The sequence below is a fragment of the Brassica napus genome (assembly GCF_020379485.1).
Source record: "Brassica napus cultivar Da-Ae chromosome A2 unlocalized genomic scaffold, Da-Ae chrA02_Random_36, whole genome shotgun sequence".
Lineage (NCBI taxonomy): Eukaryota > Viridiplantae > Streptophyta > Magnoliopsida > Brassicales > Brassicaceae > Brassica > Brassica napus.
The window spans coordinates 4,705-18,132 of record NW_026013957.1 but is presented as its reverse complement, the minus strand read 5'-3'; the positions used below and the strand labels follow the sequence as shown (position 1 = coordinate 18,132).

Here is a 13,428-nt window from a genome sequence, read left to right as displayed (position 1 = left end):
AAAAAAAACTACATATCATCGAAGTAGTCGGTGGGGTTACTTGGCTGTTGACGGGTTGGATCGGACCTGGGGATCTCGTACTGGCAACCCAAGAGCGGCTCGTCTTTCACTCAACATTCTCTGCATAACCGGGTTTCCCACGGCCATCACATCTAGCAAATCCTCAAGAGAGTCTAAACGAACCTGCTGGCTATCCATTCGAGCTTTCATCTGAGAAGTCTTTTCATCCCGTCTCGAAGTGTATGACGAAGTTGCCCTTGCAACTTCGTTAACATAGCCTATACCGACTATTCGTCCCTTCTTTTTAGGAGCCACCTATAAAATTAAAACATATATTAATATAGTTTATTATATTGAAATATTAAAATAATGTAAACAAAAATTTTAAATTGTACCTCTTCGAAGATTCTGTCGGCGTCTTCGGTGGACAATGTGACGGATAATCCATCGGGAGACTCCAGGGTTAGTTGCATCTCCCGTTCTTCAATCCGAGAACCAACTGCTAGGAAGAGTTTTTCAGATGCAGGATACACAAAAACTCTGTCGGATGTGGCGTGAGTCATCTTGAATAGGTCAGACAGAGATGGTAAGACTCCCGTCTTCTCGAACTACAAAAAAAAAAATTAAATTAAATATTAAAAATTAAATAAATTGAAAATTTTAAAATAAATATTTAAAACAAAACTTACAGCTTCTAGACGGATTCCTGCATGAGGTTTTTGTCCGGTTCTGTGAAGCATGGTCAAATGACCATCTTTATCCTTCGTTCTTCGAGAAGCCGACCACAAATTGGCCTTTTTGATCGAAGAGGGGTGCTGCCAATAGGCGATGAGGCCATCCCACACATCCTTCGTGAGCTCAGTGAGCTTTCCCTCATACCCGTAGATCTCCCACTTGTCCTTCCAATCGGAGACTGTGTTGCAGAGGCGGATCTTTGCCTTTGCAACGAATTCCGCCTTCACCCTCTCGGTGATTCCCAAAGACCAATGCCACTTTTGCTGAAACACAAAAATTTTGAAGAAATTATAATTAATAATAAATATTTAAAAAATATATATATTTAAATGTGAAAATTTAATTAAATTTAAAAATCTTACCGCAAAACATTTAAACCAAGTGATCTTAACGTGATTTGGTGTCTTGCTCCAGTTCGGATATGCCCAGTCGTAATAACGCTTAATCGTCTTCGAAACGCTCTGGTTAACACAGTTGTTAGCCCCAAACCTGAAAAAAAAACATTATAACCGTTATAAAATAAAAATAATTTAAATTTTAATGTAATAAAAATTAATAACTTACCAATAAGTTCCTCGGGGTCTATCGAGGTCTAAAACATCCAAGCCCTCCCGACCAGGCTGGGCAAGCAAATCCTCCACAGTATATCTCGCGAATGGGGCATATGAAGGCACACACAAATCCGGATGAACTGCACCTTCTGGGACAGGCTGAGGTGCAGCCGCTGGAGGAGGAGGTGGAGGCATCTGCGGTGGAGGAGGAGGACTCCAAGCAACTCTCTGGGAAGGCTCAGAGTGAGAAGGCTGAGAGTCTGGAACTGCATCGGAAGACGATGGACCGGAAGAAGATGTACCGGAACCTTCGCCAAACAACTGGACATAACTAGGTGCTGCTAATTTCCTCCTAGGAGCCATCTAAAAAAAAAAAAAATTTAATCAATTGCGACATAATAAAAAAATTATTTCGTTACCTAACTAATCACCTAAACTAGTATTCCTTCACCTAACTAATCATCTAAACTAATTACCTAACTAATCACCTAAACTAATTACCTAACTAATCACCTAAAATAATTACCTATCTAATTAATCACCTAAACTAACTTTAAAAAAAAAAAAAAGAGAGAAGAGAGTTTACCTTATAGGGAGAGCAAAGGAGTTTGGGAGGTGTAAATGAGGTAGCCTCGCTCTCAGCGTCTCATTATATAGATAATGATTCGTCGTAAACGCGACGTAATATTACGACGAATTTACCAGGCCCGCGATTTTCCATTTACGACGAAGTTACCAGGCTCGTGTTTTTCCATTTACGATGAAATTACCAGGTCCGTGTTTTTTGGTTTACGACGAAATTACGTTGAATAGGTTTACCAGGCTTTTCCATTTACGACAAATTTACCAGGTTCGCGTTTTCTCATTTACGACGAATTTACCAGGCCTGTCTTTTTCCATTTACGACGAAATTACCACGCCCGTGTTATTTTTACAAGGATTTTACGACGCTTAACCCTAAACACCGAGATTGAAATCCCTAAACCCCAAAGTCACATATCATCTAACATCATATCTTATTTTTTACTACTTCTTACTCTTTCTCCAACTTAAACCCTAAAATTCCAAATAAATTTTTAAAAACTAAAGATGAAAATTTATATAAAACAACATTTGTTACACATACATTAAGATGGTAAAAAAACAATATTTCTTTAAACATACGTTACAATAAAGAAATACAACATTTGTTACATATATTACATCACTCTAAATCGTTTTCGTTCTCATCAATATTACATCACTCTAAATCGTTTTCGTTCTCATCACTATCATTACAATCATCATCGTCGCTTCTGTCGAACTCGTCTTCACGTGCTTCATCTATCGCATCTTCGGGAATATCTTCATATTGAAAGTTTTGCGGGTCGATCAAAAGGATTTCATCAGTTGGTTGTTCTGGTACCTTAACTTCAGTGATAGCGTCTTCTTCTTGCAAGGGCGGTTCTTCTCCAGCGACAATGCGTCCACGAGGTGTAATTTTGATAACAGCTACCCAGTTTATCCCGGAAGTTCGAAGCCGAGGATAAGAAAGGAAGCTAACTTGCTCGGCTTGTGAAGCTAAAATGAAAGGCTCAAATTTGTTGTATCTTCTCCCATAATTGACATCCACAACACCAAATTTGTTATACCGAATCCCTCAGTTCACAACAGGATCGAACCATTCACATTTGAAGAGGACGCATTTTAGCTTCAATAACCCCGGAAATTCCACTTCAATAATCTCCTGCAATATCCCGTAAAAGTCTGTTTCACCTTTCACACATATTCCGTAGTTACTCGTTGCCCGATGTCTTCCATACTCGTATGTGTGAAAGGTAAATCCTCGTGTGAAATACATAGGTGATGTGGTGACCTTTGCAACTGGACCTTGAACCAATTCGTGAAACCATACGGAATAATATGGATCGTGATAATCAACCTGCAAAAAGCAGATTTTCTTAATTAATATTGAAGTATCAAAACACTTACTTAATTAATGAATATAAGATATATATTACGTACCTGTGATTTTAACCACTTGACAAAGTGCTTATCTTTACGTGTCTCCACATCAGTTGCAGATATTCCTGGTATTGCTTCTTCAACTTGAGATACAAACATGCTGCAAATTAAACAAATAATCAAGTCATACATAATTAACTTAAATTCATATAAGTAACATTCACAAAAATATTTACCTTTCAAAGTAACGGGTCATTGCATCCTCGCAGTTGAGCAGAATATAAGTGTGGGCACTATGTTTATCCTCTTCACATGACCACCATACTTCTTTCGTTTTACCACCAAACCGTCCAATTTCGCAGAAAATGTCAGGAACACCATCAATTGGATATGATGTCGGTACTCCACCATCATCATATCTCCTAGGAACTCTTTTTCTCGTACGAAAAGTTCAAGCAAAGTAGTATGATTTGAAGTTAGATGTTTCGGCTGTCAAACTCCCTGCAACTATTGAACCTTCTACCTTTGCAAGATTTCTTGCTTTCCCCTTCAAATGTTTCATCTGTCGCTCATACGGATACATCCATCCGTTGTGAACAGGTCCACGAAGCAATGCTTCATACGGTCAACTAGATGTTCCATGACGTCAAAAAATGAAGGAGGAAATATCTTCTCGAGGTTGCACAATATGATCGGAATGTTCTAATGAAGTTGTTCGATGACTTCTTCCTTGAACGTACGTGTGTCTAAAAAATGCTCTGATGGCTGTATATTGCAAAAGTAATCAAATTAATAACATTTCATAACTTATGTATATATATTATAAATTTATAATTACCTGCAAGTGCTTCATGGACATTTGTTGGAAGGAGCTCGGCAAAAGCAAATGGAAGCAGTCGTTGCATAAACACATGACAATCATAACTCTTTATTCCGGAGAACTTTTGACCTCTTTCAACACATCTTGACAGATTTGAAACATAACCATCAAAAAACTTAACTTCCGATGCAACCCAGTCAAACAAGGTTGTTTTGGCTTCTGATGACAACCAGAAGATGGGAACAGAAACGTTTCAATTGCTCTTGATATGTAACTCACTTCTTGAGCAAATATCAGGTAAGTCCATCATTGACTTTTTGTTATCTTTTGTCTTCCCAGGGACGTTAAGTAATGTATTCATGATGTTCTCAAAAAAATTCTTCTCAATATGCATGACATCCAGATTGTGGCGTAAGAGAAGATCCTTCCAATAGGGTAGCTCCCAAAATATACTCTTTTTATGTCAATTGTGAGAGACACCATACCCATCAGGCATATTTCCAGGAACATGCCAATTTCCTCCAACCTTAACTGTTTCTTGAGCTCCGTAATAATCAATGTCCGCTACGATCTGCTGGCCGGTGAGATATGGAGGAGGACTGTCTCTGACAATTTTTTTGTGCCGAAATAATGTCTTATTTCTTCTGTACGGATGGGCAAGTGGAAGAAAGCGACGATGACAATCAAACCAACAACTCTTCCTACCATTCTTCAGTTGAAAAGCATCCGTCGATCCAAGACAATACGGACAAGATAATCTTCCATATGTTGTCCAGCCAGACAACATCCCATAAGCAGAGAAATCACTTATCGTCCACAGCAGAACTGCTTGCATCGTAAAATTGTTTTTCAAGGAACAATCGTACGTCCTCACCCCTTCTGACCACAATTGCTTTAGCTCTTCTATCAACGGTTGAAGAAAAACATCAAGAGACCGTTTTGGATGCTTCGACCCAGGGATTAATATGGTCAAAAATAGAAATTCTTGTTCCATGCACATATCTGGCGGTAAATTGTACGGCGTAAGAATGTCTGGCCACAAAGAATATTGTCTACCAAACATTCCAAATGGACTAAATCCATCGGTGCATAACCCAAGATAGACATTGCCAATATTTGTAGCAAAATCTGCGTGTTCCATGTTGAAATGTTTCCACGCTCTTGCGTCTGATGGATGTGCAACCTTACCATCTCTCTGGACATGTTCAGCATGCCACCTCATCGACGCAGCAGTCCTCTCAGATTAATATAATCTTTTCAATATGTCTGTAATTGGTAGGTACCACATCCTTTGGTACGGTACCCTATTCCTCCCACGGTCTTGCGGTTTGAATCGTGGTTTTTTGCAGAATCGACACTCTTCTAACTTGTCATCTTCCTTCTAGTAGATCATGCAGTTGTCGATGCAAACATCAATCATCTCCGAAGGTAACCCAAGACTATAAACCAATTTTTGAATCTCATAATGAGATTCAGCAGCACATTGTTTTCTGGCAAATACTCTTTAAACAACTCTGCCCATGCATCCATGCATTCTCAGGTAAATTATGATCCGTTTTAATATTCATCATCCTAGCTGCAAGAGACAATTTAGAGAGACCTTCTCTACAACCAGTGTAGATTGGTTGATTTGCAGCATCTAGCATTTTATAAAACCTTTTTGCATCGAAATTAGGTTCTTCTACATTTCCAGTTCTATCAGCTATTGTTGTAGTTGTTTCTAAAAATGCATCACTAATCATATCTTGAACCATATCATGATCTACCATCTGCTCATCTTGATGATAATTATATTCATTATGCACATGATTCGGTTCTTCATTATGATGAGCATCCTCAAAATTATTATTACTACTACTATCTTTATTTCCCCCATAACTCTCTCCATGTTGATACCAAATGTAGTACTGTGGTGTAAATCTTCTGTTTACTAAATGATTCCATACAGTTTCACTACGTGCAAATTTTGAATTCTAGCATTTTCGAAATGGGCAGAACATCTTACCGCTTTCATGCGTGATCGGTGTACAGCCCGCCTGGTGCATAAATGTCTCTAGCCCGTTCAGAAATGCGTTCGTCACCCTCCCGTTAGAATCTTTGTGCAAATACATCCAACTTCGTAACTCGTAAATACTACCGCCACCGACCATTTTTTCTTAGATTTTTTTTTGAAAATTTTTTTTGCTGATTTTTTTTTTCCTTTTTTGTGTTGTGAGGAAGAGAGTTGTGTGTTGTGAGGAAGAGAGTTGTGAGAAATGACATATATATAGAGAAATTTTCGAGTTGGGTAGTTGAAATATAACAACGATTTTACAAGGAATGTTTTACATGGATTTACATGGTTTTAACATAATATTTACAACGACATTATAACGAATTTAGGTAAGTTAAAGCACATTGAATACACGTTTTCACCTAAATATAACGGTAACATGATTCGTTGTAATGTCGATGTAACGTTTACGACTATTTTGCTTTCCACGTACTTTCGTCGTAAACTTACATGGACTTTACGACGAAACAGTTTTGTCGTAAAGTTCCATGGAGTTTACGATAAATTTTGGTCTCGTCGTAATTGCGTTGTAAACACCTTACAAATTTACGAGGAAATAGTTTCGTCTTAAATCTTCTTTGTTACTGCTACGTTTTCTTGTAGTGAAGGCACTGCTTTAAAGCATCTTCTTCTTTTTTGAAACTTTGCTTTAAAAAATATTTCTACATAATTGTGTAGTAAATGCACACACTTTAAGTCAAGATGTTTGCACGCCACTCAATACGGTTGAACACATTTATCTGGAACCGACGAATCAAACATAATCGAAACGAAAAACAAGATTCGATTCAGATTTTTATCTTATCAATTATCCGAATGGATCCTAAATTTTAAAACTGAAAAATCAAAACCGAACCGAAATCGAATAGATACCTGAATTTCTATAATATGTATATAGTTTACATACTTCTAAATATTAACTTTATTTAGTTTTCAAATGATCAAATAATTTGAAAATTTCATTTATAAACCAAAATATCCCAAAAATGAATTCCATAATACATTTTTCAAATATTTAAAATTATCCAAATTTTTATCAAAAACCTGAAATATCTAATATTTAATTCAAAAATCCGAATTTCTACTTTTTAATCCGATTTGACAAAAAACTAGAACAAAAATTGAACCAAATGATATCCAAAATTAACTTGGATATTAGCCGGTTCCTAACTTTGTTATCCGAACGAACCGAAAATTGAAATAATGAATTGAAACCAAACATAATTTTCTAAATACTGCAAAAATCCTAAACCTATAGAACCGAAAAAAAAAAACCGAACCAAATGCCCATAAATCCCAAAAATCTAAGAAAGTCAATACTAAAAGGTGAATATTTGTTTTTAATAATTAAAATGTTGGTGAAAATGGCAAGAGATCTCATTTTTGATATTTGTATGTATGATATGGAAACACATCAAAATGAGTTGACTAAATCTAAAGCGTACATATGGAAAGCATATATTGCATGTTGACCAAGTTAAAATAAATTGATTATTTGAGTATGTTAACATCCCTTACGACGTATATATATATATATATATATATCAGCCTCGTGAATCACAAAGTTAACATCATATTCATCTCTTCTCATCTCTCACAAAGAAAACAAAAACATGAAGTTCTTCGTTTCAGTTGCATTGTTCTTTCTCTTCTTAAACTGTTTCGCTACCGCGCAAACTCTTATTCAAGATTCTTGCAAAACAGCTGCAAAAGACCCTACTCTCAATTATGATTTTTGCGTCCAGTCTCTTGAACAAGATCCACAGAGCAAAACCGCAACTACTCTAAAAGGATTGGTCTTAGCATCAACTACTAACGCTGAGTCCAAAACAACTAATGTGAAAGGGATAGTTGAGACTATTCTCAAGAACAAAACGTATCCACCGGGTTCTGAATCTGCGTTAAGCACTTGCGTAGAGCTTTATGACGATGCTAATAATTCTTTAAATGAAGCTTTGATGAACGTTAAATCCGGCGATTACAAAAGTGCTAATATAGATCTGAGTGCTGCTTTGGATGCACCGGGCACTTGCGAAGATGGTTTCAAAGAGACGCACGAGAAATCTCCCGTTACGAACGAAAACAATGATTTGTTTCAGAAGATTGTGATTCCTTTAGTTTTTACAAATATGCTCTGATGAAATTACCATAACTTCTTGTATTATGTGATATGAATTTTCCTTTATCTAATAATAAATAATAGCAAAGGAACATTATTTTATTGGAAATTTTTGCTACTATTTGAAATTATAAAACACTAAAATAGTATTTGCAAAACCACAGAATTTTAAAATTCTTTATGTATCTTATCACAATTTTAGACTTAACATCGTTGACAAATCGATGAGTTGACGGTTTTCAACATATCACTGTCATTGTCAATGGTGATATTTTCTGAAAGTCATCATCCTCATTAGTGATATGTCATAAATCATTATTATCAACGATGATATGTGAGAAAAATTTTAAAATATTTTTTTCTGTAACTATTTCAGTATTCAATCTTTTTTTTTTACTTATTGAAAAATTGTTTGAATATTTTTATTTATTTTCTAATTTTCAATTTTTTTTGTTTTTTAAAACTTTTATTTAATTTTCTATAGTGTCTGTATTTTTATTTTTATTTTAATAATTAAATATTTATTTTTAAAAATGCACAACATTACTTTTTTTACGAGTAGTACTGATCATTTTTTTTTTTCCTGATGAATAAATAATGAGATTGAAGGTTTTTCGTGATACAGATGTTGACTAAATCTGACGTGTATATATGGAAAGCTATTGTTACCTGTTGACCAAGTTCAGATAAATTTTTATAATTTGAGAAATAATCCTTTAAAGTGAATATATTATGATTTTTTAAAAATTTAAATCGAGTTCTTAATTTGGAATAGTATATTCTTATTAAAAATGAAATATTCTTTTTATGATAAATTCATTACAAACAAGAAAACAGGAAATAATGACATATAAGAAAGGAGAATATATACTCTTACATCAGATATATATATATATATATATATAACAGCTTCGTGAATCACAAAGTTAACATCATAGTCATCTCTTCTCATCTCTCACAAAGAGAACAAAAGCATGGAATTCTTCGTTTCAGTTGTAATGTTTTTTCTCCTCTTAAACTGTTTCGCTGCTGCGCAAATCTTGATTCGAGATTCTTGCAAAACAGCTGCAGCAAAAGACCCTAATCTCAAATATGATTTTTGAGAAAATCAATATTAAAAGGTATTTTTTTTGTTTTTTAATAACTGTAGAAGAGATCTCATTTTTGTTATTTTATGTATGATATGGAAAGCTAAGAGCACATGCAGTGGAAGAGTAACTCATGAGACTGACATTTATAATAATAATAAATTAATAAAGCAAGAGAGAGAGCGTCAAATGGGAAGAAACGCTTGGTCACACATAGACTTTGCCAAGTTTATCAGAGATTTATGCCACATGTTACTTTACGAATGGTTATGTACATATTATTGGTTTTAATTTAATTACACAATAAAACTCATCAGGTACTCCACTAAGAAATTGAACCAATAATGATGCTCTGAGAGTTGACTAAATCTGACGACGTGTATATATGGAAAACTACTATTACATATTGACCATGTTCAGAAAAATTGACAATTTGAGAAATAATCCAAGTGAATATATTATAGTTTTTAAAAATGTAAACATAGTTCTTAATATGAAATAGTATCTTCTTATTAAAACTGAAATGTTCTTTTTATCATAAGTTTATAACACACAAGAAAACAGGAAACAATGACATATACCCTTACGTCAGATATATATATCAGCCGCGCAAACCTTGATTCGAGATTCCTGCAAAACAGCTGCAGCAAAAGACCCTAATCTCAAGTATGATTTTTGCGTCCAATCACTAGTCTATCAGGATTGGTCCTAGCACCAACGAATAACGCTGCGTCCAAAACAATTAACGTGAAAGGGATAGTTGAGACTATTCTCAAAAGCAAAAAGTATGCATCGAGTACTGAACCCGCGTTACGCACTTGCGTAAAGCTTTATGACAATGCATATGGTTCTTTAAAAGAAGCTTTGATGAACGTTAAATCTAGTAATTACAAAAGTGCTAATATGCATCTGAGTGCTGCTTTGGATGAACCTGGCATTTGTCAAAATGGTTTCAAAGAGAAGCACGCGAAATCTCCTGTTACAAACGAGAACAATGTTTCGTTTCAGAAGATTTTGATTCCTTTAGCTTTTACCAATATGCTCTGATGAAATTACCATAAGTTCTTGCATTATGTAATGTGGATTTTCGTTTACCTAATAATAAATTTAAGAGCAAAGGAAAATTATTCCATTGGAAATATTTGTTATTATTTGAATTTTTTTCAAAAAAACCCTAAAAATAATATCCGTAAAAAAACAAAAATTAAATACTCCATAAGTGATTTCATTATCTACATCTATAAAATTATGTTTTCGTTCCCATCTTTTTTTCATTGATATGAGTTAAGTTTTTTTTTAAATTCTTCTATGAATTCGGTGAATTACATAAGTGTCAATTTAAAAAAAAATAGACATCTGTAAAAATAGTTTCACTCCAGATACATATCTAAGAATCAAAATTTTGAAAAAAAATCACTGGAAAACTATATTAACAAATTAGTGTTCAAATCAAATATATCAAGCTGTTATAGGATATAAGTGCAGACTCGAAATATAAATGTATGTCAAGTATATATTCATCAGCTCGGTCTGAAAATCATCTAATTCAAGAACAACAAAACAAATTATTTATTTGAGCAGTTCAGGTAATATCTGAATCCGAACGAGTAAACCCGAATGGATATCCGAAGAAAACCAAACATAAGTTTACTTAACCCTATATTTCTAGTTTACTTCTCTCATTTTATTCAAATTATTTATATTAATAATGATTATTGCTCAAAATGAGATAATATACATATAATTATGGACAAAATCATTTGCTTCTCACTTAAAAATTTAAAATACATATCAAGCTCTTGTTTCTTGCATTAACAAAAGTTACATCTAAATTTTCAAAACAACAACTAAATTTGTGTCGTTCTAATCGATTAAAAGTTTAGTCTTTTAAAAATTAGAAAACCAGTTAAGTTAAAATATAGTTTAAATACAAAAACTTAAACAATGAATAATTTATTTATTTTTCTTCAAAATTTAAATATCCAAACCCAACCCAAAATATCTGAACCCGAACATAAAATACCCGAACCCGACTCGAAATATAAAAATACTCGAATAGGTTCTATAACTTTATACTGAAAACCGAATATGAACCGAACGTGTATCCAAACGCCTATCCCTACGATATATGATCATTTGTATTTTGCTTGAATAAAAAAGTTAAACCATTGATCATAAAATTTTCAATGTGAGACTTTTACCATTTTAGTAATTTATAGTCGTTTTAAAAAATTCAAAATATAACATATAAGAAAAAATCTAATTTTTTTATTTTATGATTAATGTGATTGTTTATTTTTGTAATAGTATAAAATTAAACAGAAAAGAGAGTTGTTAGAAAAATTGTTATCAAATATGTATTATTCGTAATCATTATTTGTCATATATATATATTAACTATATTAGGTAATTCATAGCTTTTATTTAAGGAAATAAAAAAAAATTTGTACACTACTAATTAATTTGATAGTTAGTTTAATAAAAAGCATAAGATATGTTTATATAGACCAACTTATTTTTCTAACAATTCTAAAAATCATTCTCGTGAGGACAAGTGGCTACAAAAATATGTTGTAATGCTCCATGATTAATATATAAGGGATACGCATGATGATGTGATCATCAGTTTTTTTTTTTTTTTATGTTCCACTCTCTCGGCAAATGGAACTTCTCTGTGTTCTACTTTCACTTTGGAGCAAATCACGTTTTGTCGATAAAAACTGAGAGGCTATAATACATTCGTGTCACATGCTCTTCGTTTAGGGAGTAATGATGTTCCACTACTGGAGATTAACATTGAGAATGACTGTCAAGTTAGACGTGACGTGTCACGTGGTGGAATATAGTGGTTTGAGTTTTCATAAATTGGACTGGACAAGATTAATAGTTCAGCCTCAGAACATGGATCTAAAAATGCTTCAGGAAAACACTTCTCATGAGGTTCCCCTACAGCCTTTTCCTTTCTCATTTTGTTGTTATATTTTGGTGCATATTTTTTCAATTCAATCTTCACAGGTCATTTCTCTCATGTTTTGCTTCTAACTGGAAAATTCTCTGCACTAGATGTTTCATTCTTCTCGGTGTACCTCTGTTCCAGCGAGCAACCTTAACAAATTCATGACTTATCCAAAGACCTTAGGTTACTATAGCCCTTTGTTCAATAGTATTACTACAATAGCTTTGCACACATTATAGGTTTGAATTCCAATCCCATTTAGTTTTGAGTGTGGAAGTGATACGTAGACAGCAAGCAAGCCATCCGAAAAACCACACATAACTGTCACAGCTTAAAACATGAAGACTTGGTAGCGAATCAAAACTAAAACAAGATAGACATTTGAAATGAAACTCTCATCGTGCTCACACACCTCCTTGTTCTCACCATAGAACTTGACTTCGTTCTCATTGGGAAGCACCAGCATATCATCACCACAAACACCTGGCAGATCCAACGAAAAGAGACGGCCTCATCAGATGTTGCTTCTGAAGTGGACGAGTCCTTACGACCTTTCACCACAAAGGGATGATCCTCCAACTCAGCCAAGTTCCACGGAGATTCATCTGGATTGTACCTTCCAGATTTGCCTATAAACGAAACATTTTACAGTAATGTATAAGCAAAACTCCAAAAGGTGTGATCTTTTTTACTTTTGAGAGAGAGAGGAGGGGTTCGAACCTGTGTGGGAGGGAGGGAGAAAGAGAGTACACTTGTTGTCATGGTCTTTGACTTTGACCCTAGACACAATCATCCTCAAGACTCCATCTTTCATCTTCGCATCCACCCCGGTTATCTCGCAGCAGTCACACCCTAAACAGGCTGTCCCGGAGTACCCAAGGGCGTTTTTCTTGTCGCTGAGAGTTTCTTCACCAGACCCATCTCGGGAATTTCGTCGAGCACCTTGTAGGCACTCTCCACATCGTTCTTCTTACACAAAGCTTTCACGAGGAGATTACAAGTGAAGATGTTGGGAGTGATTACAAAAGACTCCTTGTTGTTCTAAACATGGACTGTACCATATCGAATCTCCCGTTCGAGATCAATCTCACACGTTTTGGAATTATAGAGATAGAGATGAGAGAGAGGAGGAGACTTCTGTGTCTGACGCGTGTTTCATAAG

The 13,428-nt window shown here is 34.6% G+C and overlaps 1 protein-coding gene and 1 pseudogene across 1 annotated transcript; both read left to right on the top strand.

Annotated features, from left to right (window-relative positions):
- Positions 1-7,660: 7,660 nt before the first annotated feature.
- On the top strand, positions 7,661-8,324 carry LOC106423794 (pectinesterase inhibitor 12-like). Its single transcript, XM_013864557.3, has one exon. It carries the CDS (start codon positions 7,717-7,719, stop codon positions 8,239-8,241), a length of 525 nt encoding a protein of 174 aa, XP_013720011.1. The 5' UTR covers positions 7,661-7,716; the 3' UTR covers positions 8,242-8,324.
- Positions 8,325-9,127: 803 nt separating this feature from the next.
- LOC106413430 lies at positions 9,128-10,449 on the top strand (annotated as a pseudogene).
- The last annotated feature ends 2,979 nt before the right edge of the window (positions 10,450-13,428 follow it).

What these genes read in the sequence shown, in the direction of transcription:
- LOC106423794 (XM_013864557.3), top strand. Translation starts at nt 7,717, where the DNA reads ATGAAGTTCTTCGTTTCAGTTGCATTGTTCTTTCTCTTCTTAAACTGT.